At 39.0% G+C, this 18,636-nt stretch overlaps 2 protein-coding genes across 2 annotated transcripts; both read right to left on the minus strand.

Moving 5' to 3' along the window:
- Window positions 1-201: 201 nt before the first annotated feature.
- On the minus strand, window positions 202-3,599 carry LOC125590614. Its single transcript, XM_048764242.1, has 3 exons — window positions 2,195-3,599; window positions 452-1,894; window positions 202-308 (listed from the first exon to the last, which is right to left on the minus strand). The coding sequence occupies exons 1-3, from the start codon at window positions 3,597-3,599 to the stop codon at window positions 202-204; spliced, it is 2,955 nt and encodes a 984-aa protein (XP_048620199.1).
- Window positions 3,600-6,304: 2,705 nt separating this feature from the next.
- LOC106409497 (B3 domain-containing transcription factor FUS3-like) lies at window positions 6,305-8,873 on the minus strand. Its single transcript, XM_013850129.3, has 6 exons — window positions 8,048-8,873; window positions 7,707-7,796; window positions 7,534-7,634; window positions 7,137-7,183; window positions 6,940-7,016; window positions 6,305-6,865 (listed from the first exon to the last, which is right to left on the minus strand). Exons 1-6 carry the CDS (start codon window positions 8,300-8,302, stop codon window positions 6,491-6,493), a joined length of 945 nt encoding a protein of 314 aa, XP_013705583.2. The 5' UTR covers window positions 8,303-8,873; the 3' UTR covers window positions 6,305-6,490.
- Window positions 8,874-18,636: the final 9,763 nt, after the last annotated feature.

Below are 18,636 nucleotides of genomic sequence, written 5' to 3' on the forward strand. Positions count from 1 at the left end.
ACTCAAGCTTGAGGTGGTCTGGGTAACCAGACCGGAATAGAACAACCAATGAAAAGTAACTCTCTACGAAAGGTCCTAGCTGTCTTAGCCAAAAAATCAGCAAACAGATTGCGCACTCGTGGCACATAGGTTATTTTGAAGTCCGGGAAGCAAATCTGCAGCGTTTCTATCTTCTCCAGTTCTGTCGCAAAGCTTGGCCACTCATGGGGTTCTTTTATCATTGAAATCAGCTCCTTGCAGTCTGTTCCAAAGCTCTGGCATGGCGAGTGTTGAAGCATATTCTCCATCGCCCATCGCAGTGCTTCTACCTCCGAATGCAAAGCTGATTCACATCGAATGAAATTCCGTGATCCCATAAGTTGTGTGTTCTCCCCGCTATCCATCCAGACCCATCCACATCCACTAAAGCGATCCGAAGCTGTCCAAGATCCATCTAGTAGACAAATATTACCCAAGCTTAAGACTTGGTTCTCCTCATTGCTGATGGCCTGAACTACTGGCGATATCATCTCGTTTGCAATGAACCAGGCTTGACATTCACTTTCTGCATATCGAACTAGTTCCAAGGGGTCTCTATCTATTCCCCTAAAAAGTTTGTCATTACGAGCCTTCCAAATATACCATATTAACCAGGGATAAGGATCCCTGTCTTGGTCTGGCGCTAAGATTTCATTCTTCCTCCAGAATAGATAGTCCATGTTTGTGTAGACGCTGGCCACTGGGAATATACCTGTGCTCGTAGGAGTTGCTGATAAGGACCACACTTGGAGAGCCGGAGGGCATTCAAATATTGCATGTGTTACAGATTCCTCTAGTTCTCCACACCTTGGGCAATAATTATCGCACCTCATATTCCGCCTTGCGAGATTCCTCGTCACTGCCACCTGACCCGTTATCAATTGCCATATAAGATGACACATCTTTCTTGGTGCTTTCAACGTCCAAGCAAAGGCTTGGAGTTTAGTAATACTTGGTTCCAGTATTTTCTTGTCCTCTTCTGGCTTCATCAGGTTTTGAGCAACCCAGTATCCAGATTTAACAGTGTATTGGCCATTCTTCGTGTAGTTCCAGCAGAAGGTATCACGGCGATGGGCAGAACTTATAGCCATACTACGAATGAGTGGTATGTCATCGGGGTGGACATAATTCTCTAGTAGCCCTACATCCCATTCCTTCAATTCTTGGTTAATGAGGTCACTAACTCTCATATTCGGATGCATTACAGGTGCTACAGGTGTAGCTGGTCTAGCAGGTATCGTTGGGATCCATTGGTCCTCCCACACCTTGATCTCATAACCAGAATGAATCTTCTGTCTGATCCCGAGAAGCAAAAGCTTTCTTGCAGCATAAATGCTTGTCCACACATATGATGGGTTACTTGCAGAGACTTCTCGTAATGGCGAGGTCATCCTATAGTACCTGCCTCTCAAAACTCGGGCAACCAGTGAATCAGGGTACTGAGTCAATCTCCAAAGTTGCTTTGCCAATAGTGCTAGATTAAATTCATGGATCAAACGGAAACCAATCCCGCCCTCTTCTTTTGGTAGACAGACTTTTTCCCATTTCGCCCAGTGTATTCCTCTCTTTGGTGGATTCGAGCTCCACCAAAATTGTGCAATGGCACTAGCAAGGTTCTCACAAATCTCCAATGGGAGCAGAAATGTCGACATAACGTATGTCGGAAGAGCGAGTAAGATGGATTTGATCATTACCTCCTTCCCCCCTTTTGAGAGCCATCTACCTGTCCATCCATTAACTCTGTGCATAAGATTGTCCTTTAAAAATGCAAAGAGTTTACATTTGGAGCCACTAATATCCTCTGGGATTCCCAAGTACTTTCCCATCCCACCATCATTATGTATTCCAAGTACATCTTTGATCTCTAACCTAGTAGCTGTATTAATCCTCTTACCAAAGAGTAAGGAAGATTTGTCAAAATTGATACATTGGCCAGATGCTCTACCATATGTCCTGACTACTTTCATTACTTCTTCACATTCACGGGGCTCCGCCTTACAGAAGAAAAGGCTATCATCAGCAAAGAGAAGGTGGGATACTGAAGGACATGCGCGTGTGACACGCATCCCCGTTATCTTCCCTTGGTTCTCTGCATGATTAAGAAGGCTAACGAGCGCTTCCGTGCACAGAATAAAAATGAAAGGAGACAAAGGATCTCCCTGACGCAGGCCTCTACCTGGAACAATATGTCCTCTTGGCTGCCCATTCATAAGAACTTTATATTTCACCGACGTAATGCACCTCATGATCCATGTAATCCATGTTTCCGAGAATCCCATCTTTCGCATCACAGCTTCAATAAATGACCATTCCATCCTATCATATGCTTTACTCATGTCTGTCTTGATGGCCATCCTCTTATTACGTCCACTCGGTTTAGTTCGCAGGGCATGAAACATCTCTTGAGCAATCATGATATTATCTGAGATCTGTCTTCCCGCAACAAAGGCTGACTGGGTTTCTGATATCAATCCTGGCAAGACTTTCTTTAGTCTCTGGCATAAGACTTTAGAGATGATCTTGTAGCTGACATTACATAGGCTTATGGGTCTGAATTGAGCCATATCATTTGGCTTAGGTGTCTTTGGGATAAGACATATATTTGTATCATTCAATCCATTAGTCACAGTCCCATCAAAAAGGAATTTATTAACCATAAGAGTTAAATCCTCCTTGACTATATCCCAAAACTTTTGATAAAAAAGTGCAGTCATCCCATCTGGCCCTGGTGCCTTATCTGGATGCATGGCAAAAAGAGCTAGTTTGACTTCCCATTCAGTAACAGGAGCTGTAAGGTTGTCATTCATTGATCCCGTGACCGTCGTCGGAACTTCAGATAACGCCTCTTCAATATCTTCTGGAATAGAAGACTCAAAGATTTGCCGAAAATAGCTAGTAGCAATGGCTACCAGGCCTTCCTCGTCCTCAACTATGTTACCATTTGCATCCAGTAACTGCGTGATTTTGTTCCTTGCTCTCCTTTGCTTCGTTAGGGCATGGAAGAATTTAGTATTTTTATCTCCCTCTCTCAGCCAAAACACTCTACTCTTTTGTTTCCAGAACATTTCCTCTGCTTTAAGAGCATCAGAGAGTTCTTTCAACGCTGCGGCAATTTCCTCAGTCGTCGCATTATCGTCTGCGTATAGGCCCTCAACTTTCTCCTTGAGCTCCTCTACTAGCTTTGCTGAATTAATATTATGTTGTCTCCTCCATTCACTCAAGGCTTTTCGGCAGCTGGAAATATGTTCCATTATATTCGCATTGGCGGGAAGATCAGGAGATTTCCATCCCTCCAGAATGACTTGCCTTAGCTCCTCATTATCTAACCATCTTTTGTCAAATTTGAATTTTTTTGATCTTCTAGTCGGCTTAATGAGTATGTCTGCGAGAATCGGACGATGGTCTGATCCCCATAGCCTCAAATACTTCACAGTTGAGTGAGGAAAGTTCTCGTGCCAATCTGCATTTCCAACCGCTCTGTCTAAACGACATCGAACGGTTGTTCCTCCTGCTCTCTTCCCTACCCAAGAGAGCATGTCCCCCGTGAAAGGAAACTCTAGCATCCCACAATCATGAAGCATCTGTTTAAAAGGGAGGAAAGAACTATCAGGGCGTTGTTTTCCTCCTGCTTTCTCATTATGACATGTGATTTCATTAAAATCTCCTATCATGAACCAAGGTCCATTTCTTGTTGTTGAGAAACGCGTAAGACGTTCCCAAACTTGATCTCGTCTCTCTAATACAGGGTCTCCATAAACAAACGTCATATAGACTTTTATTCCATCAATGACTGCCTCAATGTCAATCATACGGTTATTTGAAAATAAAACATTAACTTGAAATTCGTCCATAAAAAATAAAGCTAAACCTCCGCTGAGTCCAAGTGGCTCAACAGTAAACAAATGATCAAATCCTAAGTTGGCCTGAATGTTTTGCAACAACAGCCTTCTGTTCTTTGTCTCAGAAAGGAACACAAGTCCTGGGCGATGCTTCTGACACATCTCCGTAAGGCGTCGAACTGTGAGGTCGTTCCCTATCCCTCGACAGTTCCAACTGAGTGTCTTCATGGATGATGTTGGGGGGATTTTTTGGATCCCTCCAAACCCCTATCCCTGCGTGTACTGCCTTTCGAATGATTCCCCGGACCCGAGCGGTGCCTCTGAGAATGTGATGTGTCCCTAGATGATGATCTGCGAAGCTTTGGGGAACCTCGACGGAGGAACTCAGCCTTCTTGCCTAGAAAACCCAAAGGGGCTAGACGCTTTCCACCACGCGTGGATGATGATGACGGTTTTGATCTCTCAAGAACACCTTTATCATTGCCCTCCTCTCTCTCCGTACGCCTAACAATGTCAGCCTCCATATCCATCAGGTCCTCTCCCAGCAAATCATCCGCATTCCCATCCTCACACTTATCTGCATCATTTAATCTTCCTGCACTGTTACTTGTAATTTCCATGTCATTTAAAGCACCAATAACCTGTGCATCAACCGGTAATACATCCTCCGTAGGAGAGAATGTTAACAAGCGAGGAGAGACTCTAGGTCGTTTCGTCACATTATCATCAAGAGCTTGCCGAGATGGAGTGACGATCAAACTTGCTATCCTTTTCCCACTACTCTGCTGGGTGTCTTGCATCATTATACCATCAGCCTGTTGTGTAGATGAACCTCCAATATCCCCTGTCCTTGGTAAAGGAACATAAGATGCAATGCTTTTCATATTACCATCCTCACGTGTCTCCGACTGATCCTTGGGCCTCCAAGAATGTTGTTTTTTCTTCTCGTATGGAGCATAACGCACGCGCTGTCGCGTGAAGGCCGAGCGTATCTTCCTATCATGGCGACCATAATTCCCCGGAAACTTATCATTGTGCTCATCATAACGATGATGAGCAGCTCTCGCATCTCTCATAAAGCCACCATCATAGCGTTGTCCCCTCGTCGGCGATCTGCTCCTGCGACTGATCCTCTCGTGTCCATGACTATTTAGCCTATCGTTAGGTTGATGTTGCCGCAGCGATGGCTGTCGGGGTACATCAGCCGTAGGGAGTTGGACTCTATCAAAGACTCCAGGGCGCTCAACCTGGCTTCTCAAGTTAAACTCTTTTGTTGGACAATAAGCCATCTCATGAGTAATCAGTCCACATGTCTTGCAAAATTTAAACAGCTTCTCATAGTGAATCTGAATGGAGACTTCATCTCCTTCTGGTGATGCTATCTTCCTGGTGAAAGTGAGGGGTTTCCTAGAGTCAACATCTATAAGCATGCGTCCTGCCTCAAGCTCAAGCGTATCAACATAACCGAGTCTATTCCCAATGTTCCGAAGGTTTTTAATTGTCCACAGATGTAGCGGAATACCAGTAATCTCGACCCAAAATGGGATTACCCAGGGGTAATCATCGTGAACCACAGGCTCCCATCGAACGAGCACAAACATGCAGAAGTTATAGTGAAACGGCCCCTGACGTAGCACGGAAAGGAGGTCCCCTTCATTCGCAAAGTTTAAAAGAAACTTTCCATTTCCAAGATCGTTAGCCGTGATCTTATCCTGCATCTCCCACTGCGCTGGCATTGTCTGGAGCAGCTTCTCAACCGACTGCTTCTTAGGGTTAAGAATCTTCCCGATCAGGGAAAGCCGGTAGTCACGAATGGTAGGCGAGTCATCCTGATCTGTGAGTTGAATGGGTTCATCATCCCTCTCATAACAGATCCCTTTCCCCTTCACGTCAGTCATATGAGCTGAACGTAAATGCGTCCCATGATGGACACGATTCATCATTAGAAAATGAGAGAGACGATGCCGTAAGAGTCACGTCGGTATCGCAGCCGTGATATCCCGAGGGTTTGAGATCAAGGTTTCACAGCCGTAATCGTGGAACGCTCCGATCGATGGTTGAATGAAGGGCCGCTGTAGATCAGCAATGAAACGGATCTATGTTTGGGGGGATGACCTTCGACGTGTGTATCGCAAACCGTGATGTCAAAGAACGCCCCGCTCGTGCTAGCTTCCTCGTGATAATCTCACGCCAAAGAGCGAGAGATTAGATGGAGATCACAATCTCAAAGGAGATCACGATCTGAAATCGCCATTGGAGTCGCCTAGGGTTTCCGCCCACTGAATATCTCATTTAAAGTGGTTAATAATCTACCTATATTAAGGTTAGAGTTAACACGAAATCAATATACCAGTTCATAAACGGTGTTACACATATTACAATAGAAATTCACAAAATGATAACTTAATTTGTTTTGTTTTCTATGTCGGGCAAGGGCTAATAAGTAAAGCCACGACACATGATTACATTTATTCATCAAATACAAACACACTTCCACGACTCCCATATATGATATTCATGTAAACTGTAATATAAAACATTTTTAAAATATAAGACTTGATGATATGAAAATGTACTTTTTAGTAAAAAAGGCTGATCACCATCACGAGTCCACCGATAAATCCGATTTATTATTAGAAGTCATCGAGGGAGATATTCTCGACTGAGCCAAAACCCTCGAATGGTCCTAACTCGGAGTAATAACTATTAGTCGATGTCGTCGTCGCGGGCCCACCCAAATAATCGAGAGGAGTGTCGTTTGAGCTGAGAGCCGTCGTGTCGTAAACGAAAGGTGCGTTGGTGGTTGTGGCGGTGACATCATCGAAGGCGGGGTAAACGTATGAACATTTTTCGTTGTTGTTGTTGTTGTTGTAATGTTGATTATAATCTGGGAGTGGAAGATCGTTAAGCACAGTGTTTTCAATCCTTGTTAAGTTTGTGTAAACGTCATCTTCTTCCACGTTAGTTATGTCTTCTTCTTCTTCATATGCATTTTTTGCTTGTATCACCTAAATGGAATATTACATAAAATTATGCATATATGACATCAGATTTTCGATATTTAAAGTAACGTGTTACATACGTAATTGCAAGAGTCGAGATATTGGTAGAACATGATGAAGTCACCAGGCTGCACACAATGAGTACTCACAAAGTCCCCTGGAAATAAAAAAACCCACCTCGAATAGAGTATGTTAACAATGATTTAATCTAATCAAACATTCGGAACATAAATTAAACAGAAATCTCATTATAATTCCTGGTTACAAGTAAGTTCACCTGTGTTTTCGAGCACGTACATTCTGCTATTGTTGTTAGGCCAGAACCTAAAGATTACAGCATCAGACAAAGACTCAAGATACAGTTTCTTGTTAAGAGATCATTGAGGTCTACCAAAATTAAATTAAATTAAATTAAATGACAAACTGAAAACTCCTAGTGCTAGTAGTATTTAGATACCATGTGTGGATACTTGAATATATACAGGTTAAAGATATTTAGATCGACTTGAATAAGTGAATACACTACCAAAATTTATTGATCTACCAAGAAAATCAATAGATTTCCAATATCGTCGCGATAGATTCGTGCTGTAACAAGTTTAATAACATATGAGACTGAATAGCTGATTAGACTATATTGTAAAATGATCCGTTACATAGCAAAAGTTGTATACCTGTACTTGAAGGTCCAAACGTGAAGACCATCCAGATCTTCCATTTCTAAAGGTATCCCTTCCTTGTATTCTAACGCCGGCAAGTGAGCCTCCGCTGCTTTCTGCATCAACCATCATCATTAATCATATATCATCATCATCATCATCATCATCATCATCAGAGATATTGGTACCTTGGGGAGTATCATTCGGCGAAGGGAGCTGACGTCACTGTTCTTCAATTCCTTTTGGAAGAGGAATCTTAGCTTTCCTGTGTCTATTTTCTGTCATTATCACAATATTTTTTTGCTAACATCATCACAGATCTTTTTAAAGATCAGTCAAAGGGAAATATACATAGTTCATTAATAAGATCCACACGGATCTAAAGAGAATCATAAAAAGCTCGGTTTATTTTGTTGACTAATAATAATATTGAGAGACTTCTTAAGAAAATATAATAACAATATTGAGAGAGTGAGTGAGGTGAAAAATGACTGTAAAATATTTAAAAAAAAAGCCAAGAGGAGCTTACACGTGCGGGAAGATGAGTCGGCACGTGGGAAGAGGGAGGCAAAGTAGGAAAAGAGAGAAGGTTAAAGGAAGAAGACGAGCGTCTCTGCCTAGGCATCCTTCTCTTCTTCCAGTTAACACCCAGAAGAGGCACAGACGCCGATAAGTACCCATTATCATGACCAGACCCAGATCCAAATATTGGAAGATGATCAACACTTGCCATTAGAGCAGGTACCTTGGTTTCCACATCATGAGCATAACCAGCTTCACCCATTACTTTTTTTAACTCAATTGGTTGATAAATACGGCCTAGTAAAAAGGAAGTAAAAAAGAAGAACAAATGGTGGATAGGCTTTGGGTTTCAGTGATGGAGAAAGAGAGAGAGGCTTTGTGTGTGTTGTGTGTTGTGCAGATCGAAGCAGTGGCTTATAAGGACGCTGGGCAATCAGAGATTTGGGTTTTCCAAACAACAAATTTTTGATTTTCTTTATTTTATCTTCTATTTATGGTAAGAGAGTGACATTTGTATAACTCACATTCATGATCTAGGGTTTTGGAGAAGGAGATTCAAAAGGATTGATAAAAAGATTATGATGATAGTAACGTTCAGAGCGAGATCTAGTGCCACTAAATGAACGTTCATTATAGATAAACTCAACCATAGTTTGAGGAGAGGTTAAGTTAGAAGGAGGAACCAAGAGGAAGGAGACGAGTGGAAGGTGAATGGTGAACAGATGTTGCAAAAGTTCTGTTTCTCCCTCTTTTCCAGAATTCAATGGCGTATTCTTTCTCCCCTTCTCTCTCCTCTTCTTATTTTTCTCTCTAGAACATTGAAATTATAGATTAAGTCAACAATGTATTTACTCTTATTATTACTTAGTGGTCAATATCTGATTTGTTAATTTGCGTATATTTTTATTATGGATATATCGAAAATTTTAAGGTACTTAATATATAAAGGATTAGAATCAATCCACTAATAATCGATTGGTTTTAACTTGGAAGCCTATAATAAACCTGAATCTAATATGATATCAGAGTCCATATCCTAAATACTCACACTCCTAATTAATATTAACCCTTCCGTTATGATTAACTCTTCCGACCGAGTATAAATGTCGTGTTAAACTCGCTCGACCGAGTATAAATGTCTTAAAGTTTCGAGATTTATGGCCGATAAGAGCCATCATCTCGAAGAGGGGTATTAGGGATATATATCCCACATCGAAAATTCTAAGGGACATTAAGTAATATATAAAGAATTAGAGTCAATCCACTAATAACCAATTGGTTTTAAGTTGGAAGGCCATAATAATCCGAATCTAACAATTTTCGTATGTGAATTAGTGTATACCATCTATCAAGGAAAATAAACGTGAGCCAGTATAGATACAAATACAAGTAACACAGGTGGCTGTGAGTCTGTGACTATATATGTATAGTTCCTTTGGAAGAGAAGATCACATGACTATGCTTGCTTACTTGATTTTGGTATTGATATCAAACAGGACTTTAGAGCATAGATTATATATATAACATACCCATTCCAGACCAAATTTCATTCTCAATTGGTAAAGCATATAAATCTTAAATAATAGAATTAACCATGTAGTTCAGAAAACCCCATGAAGCAGAACATCATAATATCTTCATCGATCAAATACTTTTTGCTGTTGCTAAAAGCACATAATCATAATATAACCGAGTATATAATATGATTTTACATCTACAATCCGTTTTCATTTTAGATAATATATATATATATATATATATATATATATTGATTTTTCTTACAACATGCATGAAGCATATTTTAGAAAAAACAGCTAAAATTATCTACAACTTATAGTCGAATTCCCAAAATAAAAGTTGAAACCGGTATTAATTTAGTTTACAAAAACATAAAAACTAATAAAACGGAAAAAAATTGACGGCGCATTTCTAATTTTCCATGGTCTCCGAATTTTTTTACATCAGTTCGAACACCTACAATTTCGGAAAGGAATGAATCGCTATTATGATTTGCGATTAACGACAAAAGCATAAATTGCTGAGTTTGTACAACTCGTATAAAAATATCGGCAACAATTTACGAAAATATCATATTAGTTCAAACACATCCGTTAATATGTTAGTATTTGTATGTTATCGATTACGACAAATTGTAAGATCTTACTATCATTCAGTTTATTTATCATTTCAGATTATTAAATAGGTATTTGTTACAAAAAAAATTGTTACAAAAAGTAGTATTTGTTAAAGAAATTAACATTGATATTGATTGTTTAGCTTATTTTAAGAAACAAATTTTTTTTTCAAAATTTATTGATTATTATTATTCTTATATTTATCAAATTGATTAATAAGTTTTTGAAATTTATGATCTTTAACCTGTTTTTAACTCTGAGAGAATGTCACGTGTATAGCTGAAATCACATATTGAGTCACACCAACTAAAATCTCTTGTCAGCAAGTTTTGTCTATGTTAATAACCAACACTACAATGACTGAGTCTGATCATAGCAGTTCACTGAAGAAAGACACTCATCTCGGAACATGATGCAACACATTTTGGTTCTGGTGTTGATCACTGTCTGGATTGAACGAAGTAACAAGCGAGAGGATGAGTGTAACACATGCTGAGGTTTAAAAAAAAAAATTAAATGTGTGTCCTGCAAAGAACAGGAAGTCTTACACACTGTAAAAAAGAAAAGGTTAATAAGGCCCAACGCGATAGACACTCGATTTGAATCAGGATGCAACACAATTTGTATTTGACATCGATCACTGTCTTGATTGGGCAGAGGTGATTCATGTACTTTAATCCTCTGAAAAGAACATGAACAAAACACTACCGAAGAGGAAGAGGTAGGAACACAAGATACCCATCGTGTTGTCTGAAAACGGTGTGATCATGATCCCAGTCAAAGTGGAATCGGTTAGTAGCTGGACAGAGGAGCTTGTGACATCTACTCGGTTGAGAAATAGCTACAGGTTTGCGCTGACAAGTTGATTTCTTTAATCGTCTTTTGTGATGAAATATGTGATAAGGTTGTTGCTAATCTATCTTGCTGACACAAGGAAGTTATCAAACTCAATTTTGTAAATTCATTTAATTTAATTATCTCAGATGTACATGCTAGGTGATTTATCATGGGGTCCTTATCTATTCTCTACAGATGTGTCAAACTCAGCTTGCTATGTCTTTTACACTTTAATGTCTAAGTGAATTTAAATCTCTGGTTTGATAAAGTAAATAATTTGGGTCTTGACTGTCCTTATAGTTGTTGATGTCTTTACTAACACGATCTTTTGAGTGAGTCTTATAAGGTACATCCATATTCCTCTGAATGGTAGCCAACAGATAAGTGTCATTCTTCTCCATGATCATGTGACTCATGCGACTCCATGTAAGTATCCTCTTTGTGAACCGGTTAGTTTTATCAGAATATGCAATCGAGTAGAATCTGGTTATGTGGTTACAAGCAGGGGGATAATCGTGTAAAATATTGATTGATTATCTAGAACTGTTGTAGGTACTTTTACACCGTACCTGCTTGAGAATTGAGCAACTCACATATTGTTCTGTGACTGGTGGTTTAGTGAATTATATTACTTCCACGCTTCACTGGTTGTGTGTTTGTGAGTTTATGCTTGCAGATTTCTAGAGATTGACATATTAAGATAAAAAGGGGGAGAGTGTAAGCTCATGGATTTGGAGCTTGACATACTGGAGCATTGACACATAGAGAGTGTTGATTGACATGGTTGCTTGGAGTATGGCTCAGACATATTCAAAGAATGTTGAAGTTTGGCGTGTTGTTGTTGTGTTACGCATGGACGATAATGTGTAACACATCGACGTGGACAGAAGGAACGAGGACGTGATCATGTGGAGAGTTCCCATTGGATGATCTTGTTTGGATGTGATTCAAAAACTAGAAGATCCTCAGATCACAAATTGGAAGATTTGGTGATGCTGATTTTTAGGAAAAGAGATATTGCACAATTGGAAAGAATTGGTGGCAATATATAGGAAAGCTTAGACTTAGGATTAGGTTAAGATTTCAACGTTATATTCTCACAGAAACACAAACATGGGTTTTGGGGTTTAAGGAAGTGAGTGATTTGTAAACGTGATCAATAGAGGTTGGTTCACACAAAGGGTAGATTAAGAATTGGTCCGCGACAAGCCGCGTGTGGCGTTGTGTAATTCAGATTAGACAAGTCTTTGTAAAAGATTGTTTAAGTGATTCTTAATAAAGAGACAATTGGTCTTGAATCCTTTGTGTTCTTATTGGTTTCACTTGCTGTAGACTTTTCATTTGGTAACAGAGTGGGTCACCTCGTTGGATTCCGTATTCACATACAGGTTGAGGTCCTGCGGAAGAAGTCTTGAAACCATGAAAAAAATCATCACCCTACCGAGTCTCTACATGCTGGATGAAGGGAGTTTTGGCCATTGGAAAGCACGTATGAGATAGATCATTCACGGAATAGATGAAGACGCTTGGACTGCTGTTGAAATAGGCTGGTCGACACATACTATGCTATTGGAAGATACAACATATCCTCCCAAACCGAAGGAGAGATGGACAAAATCTGAAAAAACCGCATCAAAGTTCAACTCTAAAGCACTTACTATGATATTCTTAGTTGTTGATCTCGACCAATTCAAAATTATCCAGGGCTGTGAATCAGCAAAGGATGCATGGGATGTGCTGGTTAATCACTTTGAAGGGGACACAAGTGTAAGAAGAACAATGATTGATCATTTAGCTTCAAGGTTTGAGAACCTGCGAATGGAAGATGACGAGTCCATTGTTGGCTTTGTGTCTAAGTTAAGTTCAATTGCTAATGAAGCTACTGTTCTTGGTAAGAAATATAAAGAAAAGAAGCTCGTTAAGAAGTTGTTAAGATGCTTGCCTCCACGATTTGAAGCTTACAAAGCAGTCCTTCAGATTGCCATGAACATTGATGACATGAAGTTTGATCAACTGGCTAGGATTCTGAAAGTACATGATCTGGAAGAAGCTGATGAGTTATTAAAAGATTCAAAGGGAATAGTGTTCTTGGCTGAGTCTAAAGAAGAAGATGTTCTTAAAAGGTTAGAAGACAATCTGAGTCTTATGGCTAGGAACTTCAACAAAATGCTCAAACATATTAAAAAAGGTGGGAGCAGGTCAGGTAATCAGTTCTCCAGGAATGATTCAGAGCGCTTCAGCAATCAGGGTTCTAGGTCTGATTCGTCTAGGGAAAAGAGGGAGAAGAATTTACTGTGTCAAGAGTGTGAAGGCTTTGGCCATCTTCGTAACGAATGCCCCTTAGCAAAACGAAAAGAGCTCAAGTGTATTGGATGCGAGGGATTTGGACACACAAAGAGTGATTGTCCTAATAATCCGAAGAAAGACAAGTGTCTGTTATGCTTTAGTGACACTGAATCAGAAAGTGAGAGTGATGAAGAAGATTTGTTAAACAACTTTGTTGTTCTCGCTGGTCAAGATACAATGGTTGATCATTATTCTAGCTCAGACTCAAATTTAAATTCAGATTCAGAGAGAGAAGGGGAAGATGTGACTACTGATCTCAAGTCTGAATATATAACATTGTTCAAGAAATTTGCAGAGCTCAGTCATGAAAACCTGCAACTCATCGAAGATACAACCATGTTGAAAGCGCAAGTCAACATTTTGGAGATAGAACAACCTGCTACAAAATCTGATACAACATCGAAGATAGCAGAGAATGATGGTAAAGGCAGAGCAGAACCAAGTTCAACAAGAGTCTGAAATAAAGTTTCATCTGATGAAACAACTGCTGAATCAAGAACTTGAGAAGAGCCAACTTCTGGAAAGACAACTCATTGAAAATTACAAAAAGGTGAGAATGTTGAACACTGGATCAGCAAGTCTGGATCATATCTTGTCACTCGGGCAGTCACCAAAAATCAGCTGGGGTTTGGGTTATAAAGGATCAACTTCACAAGATTATGACAAGGATGAAGGGATGAGGTTCATAAAAGCTAGAGTAAAATCAGATGACACACCAAAAGCTGCAGCACAAAAAGTTGACAAGCCAAAAGCTGAAGAAAAATCAGGATCAGTGACAGAGTCTAAAGAGAATCAAAACACAGCTTGTAGGAATGAAGGCTTGTTAAGAGGAAAGCGAGGTCATCATGGAACTATTTCTCAGGCAGTTGAAAAGAATGAAGTTACCAAGGTTGTAAAGCGATCAATCCCAGTTGTTTCAGCTGACCTAAAGGATGAATCTCAAGCAAACACTATTACTCCAAAGATACAAGACATAAAAGTTGTTGCTAAGCGAAGGAATGACTGTCACTTTTGTTGTAAGATCTGACATAGTGTTGCTTACTGTTAAGCTCGTAGAAATCAGGTTGAAAGAGCATGGAGGCTGAATTCGTGCTTCATAGAGCCCAAGAAGTATGGATGTGTGTGGATTGCTAAAAGAGATCTTTATCCTAAATTCAGAAGACAGACGCGTCATGGGTTACACCTTGAAACAAATGTGTCACACAAGCGTGTTACAGAACCCGTTGAAGAAGTTATATGTAACTTTGCACGCATTGAGGTCAAAGAACCAGAGATCATAAACCAAGCTAGTCAGAAGCTACATCTCAATCATGGTTTGTCACACCTGGGTAGAGAGGAACATACTGCAGATTGTGTATGAAATTTGTCTCAAAGTCACCTTGAAAAGAAAGAAAGGATGAAAGGGGAAAAGAAAACTTTAGGTCATGGTGATCAAGGAGTTAGAGTTTATGGAGCTTGTAACAAGAAGAAAACTGGTACAAAACTGATTGGGCATGTGAATCAGATGACGTCAATAATCCGTAAAGCCATCGTTGCTAAAACAGAGAATCTGTCTTAGAAAGATGAAACACACAGAGACGAAAATGTTACACACGAGCGTATAAGTGGGAGCTTGATATACCTCACTGCCAGACGATCAGATCTCGGTCTTACCACTGACATATGCACCCCATGGCAAGCTACTTTAAGAGCATCACACCAACTGGTTGTCAAACAAATCAGTAACCATGTGAAAGGTATTTTTAAGCTCAAGTTACATTATTCTTCTGACACTAACATGATGATGGCATGAACTTGTGATGTCATTTGGATGTGTTACTGGGATGAGAACAACTTGAATATGTGTCACAAGGCGTCACGTTGTCTTTCTGAAATGGAATACACAGCCTTGAGAAAGTTGTGGACCCATATATTGGTAAATAGATCGACACACGTTGAGTATGGTAGTCTTTTTGACCCTTTTGATGTTCACTGCAATAACTTGAATGACATCTGCATAATCGAGAATCCTGTTCAATTATCATTGACTAAGCAAGTAGAAATTAGATATCATCCTGTTAGAGAATTGATTGAGGAAAAACTTGTTGTCATTGAACATGCTGCATCTGAGAATAACTAGTTGACACAGTTACCAAACTACCTGAATTCAATGGCTTTTTGTGTATGCGAAAAGTTTTCGAAATTTATGATCTCTAACCTGTTTTTGTCTTTGAGAGAAGGTCATGTGTATAGCTGAAATCACATATTGAGTCACACCAACTAAAACCTCTTCTCAGCAAGTTTTGTCCATGTTAATAACAGAAACTACAATGACTGGGTATGATCATAGTAGTTCACTGAAGAAAGGCACTCATCTCGGAACATGATGCAACACATTTTGGTTCTGGTAATGATCATTGTCTGGATTGAACGAAGTAACACGGGAGAGGATGAGTGTAACACATGCTGAGGTTTAAAAAAAAAATTAAACGTGTGTCCTGCAAAGAACAGGAAGCCTTACACACTGTAAAAAGAAAAGGTTAATAAGGCCCAACGTGATAGGCACTCGATTTGAATCAGGATGCAACACAATTTGTATTTGACATCGATCACTGTCTTGATTGGGCAGAGGTGATTCATGTACTTTAATCCTCTGAAAAGAACATGAACAAAACACTACCGAAGAGGAAGAGGTAGGAACACAAGATACCCATCATGTTGTCTGAAAACGGTGTGATCATGATCCCAGTCAAAGTGGAATCGGTTAGTAGCTGGACAGAAGGAGCTTGTGACAGCTACTCGGCTGAGAAATAGCTTCAGGTTTGCGCTGACAACTTGATTTCTTTAATCGTCTTTTGTGATAAAATATATTATAAGGTTGTTGCTGATCTATCTTGCTGACACAAGGAAGTTATCAAACTCAATTTTGTAAATTCATTTAATTTAATTATCTCAGATGTACATGCTAGGTGATTTATCATGGGATCCTTATCTATTCTCTACAGATGTGTCGAACTCAGCTTGCTATGTCTTTTACACTTCAATGTCTAAATGAATTTAAATCTCTGGCTTGATAAAGTAATTAATTTGGGTCTTGACTGTCCTTATAGTCGTTGATGTCTTTACTAACACGATCTTTTGAGTGAGTCTTATAAGGTACATCCATATTCCTCTGAATGGTAGCCAACAGATAAGTGTCATTCTTCTCCATGATCAATCAACTCATGCGACTCCATGTAAGTATCCTCTTTGTGAACCGGTTAGTTTTATCAGAATATGCAATCAAGTAGAATCTGGTTATGTGGTTACAAGCAGGGAGAGAATCGTGTAAAAGATTGACTGATTATCTAGAACTGTTGTAGGTATTTTTACACTATACCTGCTTGAGAATTGAGCAACTCACATATTGTTCTGTGACTGATGGTTTAGTGAATTATATTGCTTCCACGCTTCACTGGTTGTGTGTTTGTGAGTTTATGCTTGCAGATTTGTAGAGATTGACATATTCAAAATAAAATGGGGAGAGTGTAATCTCAAGGATTTGGAGCTTGACATGCTGGAGCATTGACACATAGAGAGTGTTGATTGACATGGTTCCTTGGAGTATGGTTCAAACATATTCAAAGAATGTTGAAGTTTGGCGTGTTTATGTTGTGTTACGCATGGACGATAATGTGTAACACATCGACGTGGACAAAATGAACGAGGACGTGATGACGTGGAGAGTTCCCATTGGCTGATCTTGTTTGGACGTGATTCACAAACTAGAAGATCCTCATCACAAATTGGAAGATCTGGTGATGATGATTTTTAGGAAAAGAGATATTCCACAATTGGAAAGAATTGATGGCAATATATAGGAAAACTTAGACTAAGGATTAGGTTAAGCTTTCAACGTTATATTCTCACAGAAGCACAAACATGGGTTTTGGAGTTTCAGGAAGTGAGTGATTTGTAAACGTGATCAATAGAGGTTGGTTCACGCAAAAGGTAGATTAAGAATTGATCCGCGACAAGCCGCGTGTGGTGTTGTGTAATTCGGATTAGACAAATCTTTGTAAAAGATTGTTTAAGTGATTTTTAATACAGAGACAGTTGGTCTTGAATTCTTTGTGTTCTTATTGGTTTCACCTGTAGAATTTTCATATACATAAGTATATATACGAGTTTTTGTGTGTACGTATAGTAATATATTGATGAATACACGGATATATATATATATATATTACTATACGAGTTTTTGTGGGGTTATGAATACATACGGATATTTTGTTGGGGATAGTAGTCAGTAGGGGAGAGAAGCAGTACGTAGCTGAAGCTGAATACGTAATTTGTTGAAGAAGATGCATGGACAAGTGGCACCCATGCATGTCCTTCCTTTAAACCTAATAACAGAATCCTTCTTTCCTTCCTTTACGCACTTTGGTTAATGGATTATTCCCATTAGTTTGTCAATTTGTGCTTTTTACTAGTTCCGTTCATGAATCATGAACCCACAAGTAAAGTCGTACGAAAACAAGCGTTACATACATACTATTATTACTTTTCGTTTCTTTGAACGTTTTCAAACAATTAGTTTATATCATTAAACATGAGTATCTTTCTCAACCAAATGGAAAACTATAAAAGATAGAAAAATAAATTAGATTGTATGATTTGACATTTAAAAAGAAAAAGTAAACGAAGAAGAAAAACTATAGAACATAAGTAAACAAAATATAGAATAAAAGGATACATTTTACCACGATGATTATTTTTTTTGTAAATTGCAACGAAAAATTGGAAGAAAGTATAAAAGAAAAAGGATAGTAAATTAGGGAAAATATGAAAACCATAGATAACAGCCTGCACCCATAAAAATTATGGGGTTTTTACCAAAACTAACCCACAACTTGATTTTAACCCCAAACTTATACCCAAACTTGAATCAAATGTAAAACTAACCTAAAAGCCTAGTGAAATTACAGCTCAGCCCCTTGTGACCAAACAAAAAAACAGAAGCCATTTTTACGAATATAGCCATAGTAAATCGTCTGAGTCGTCTGAGATGTTGGAAGTCGTCTGGACGACTGAAGTGTAAGTCGTCTGGTACCGGTTTATTTTAAAAATAATTTATAAATCTTGTAAAAAAATTATTTTGATGCGTGAAAAATAAAAATCAAGTAATTATAAACAGTTTTAAGTGATATAAATTAAGATATGATAAAATTGATTTGTTTTGAAGATAGATGAGTGGAAGTAGTGAATCATGAAATACTTTGGTTTAGGAGTTTGGCAAACATATGTTGTAGTATTGTAT

Source organism: Brassica napus, chromosome C7, assembly GCF_020379485.1.
Source record: "Brassica napus cultivar Da-Ae chromosome C7, Da-Ae, whole genome shotgun sequence".
In the NCBI taxonomy this organism is placed as follows: Eukaryota; Viridiplantae; Streptophyta; class Magnoliopsida; order Brassicales; family Brassicaceae; genus Brassica; species Brassica napus.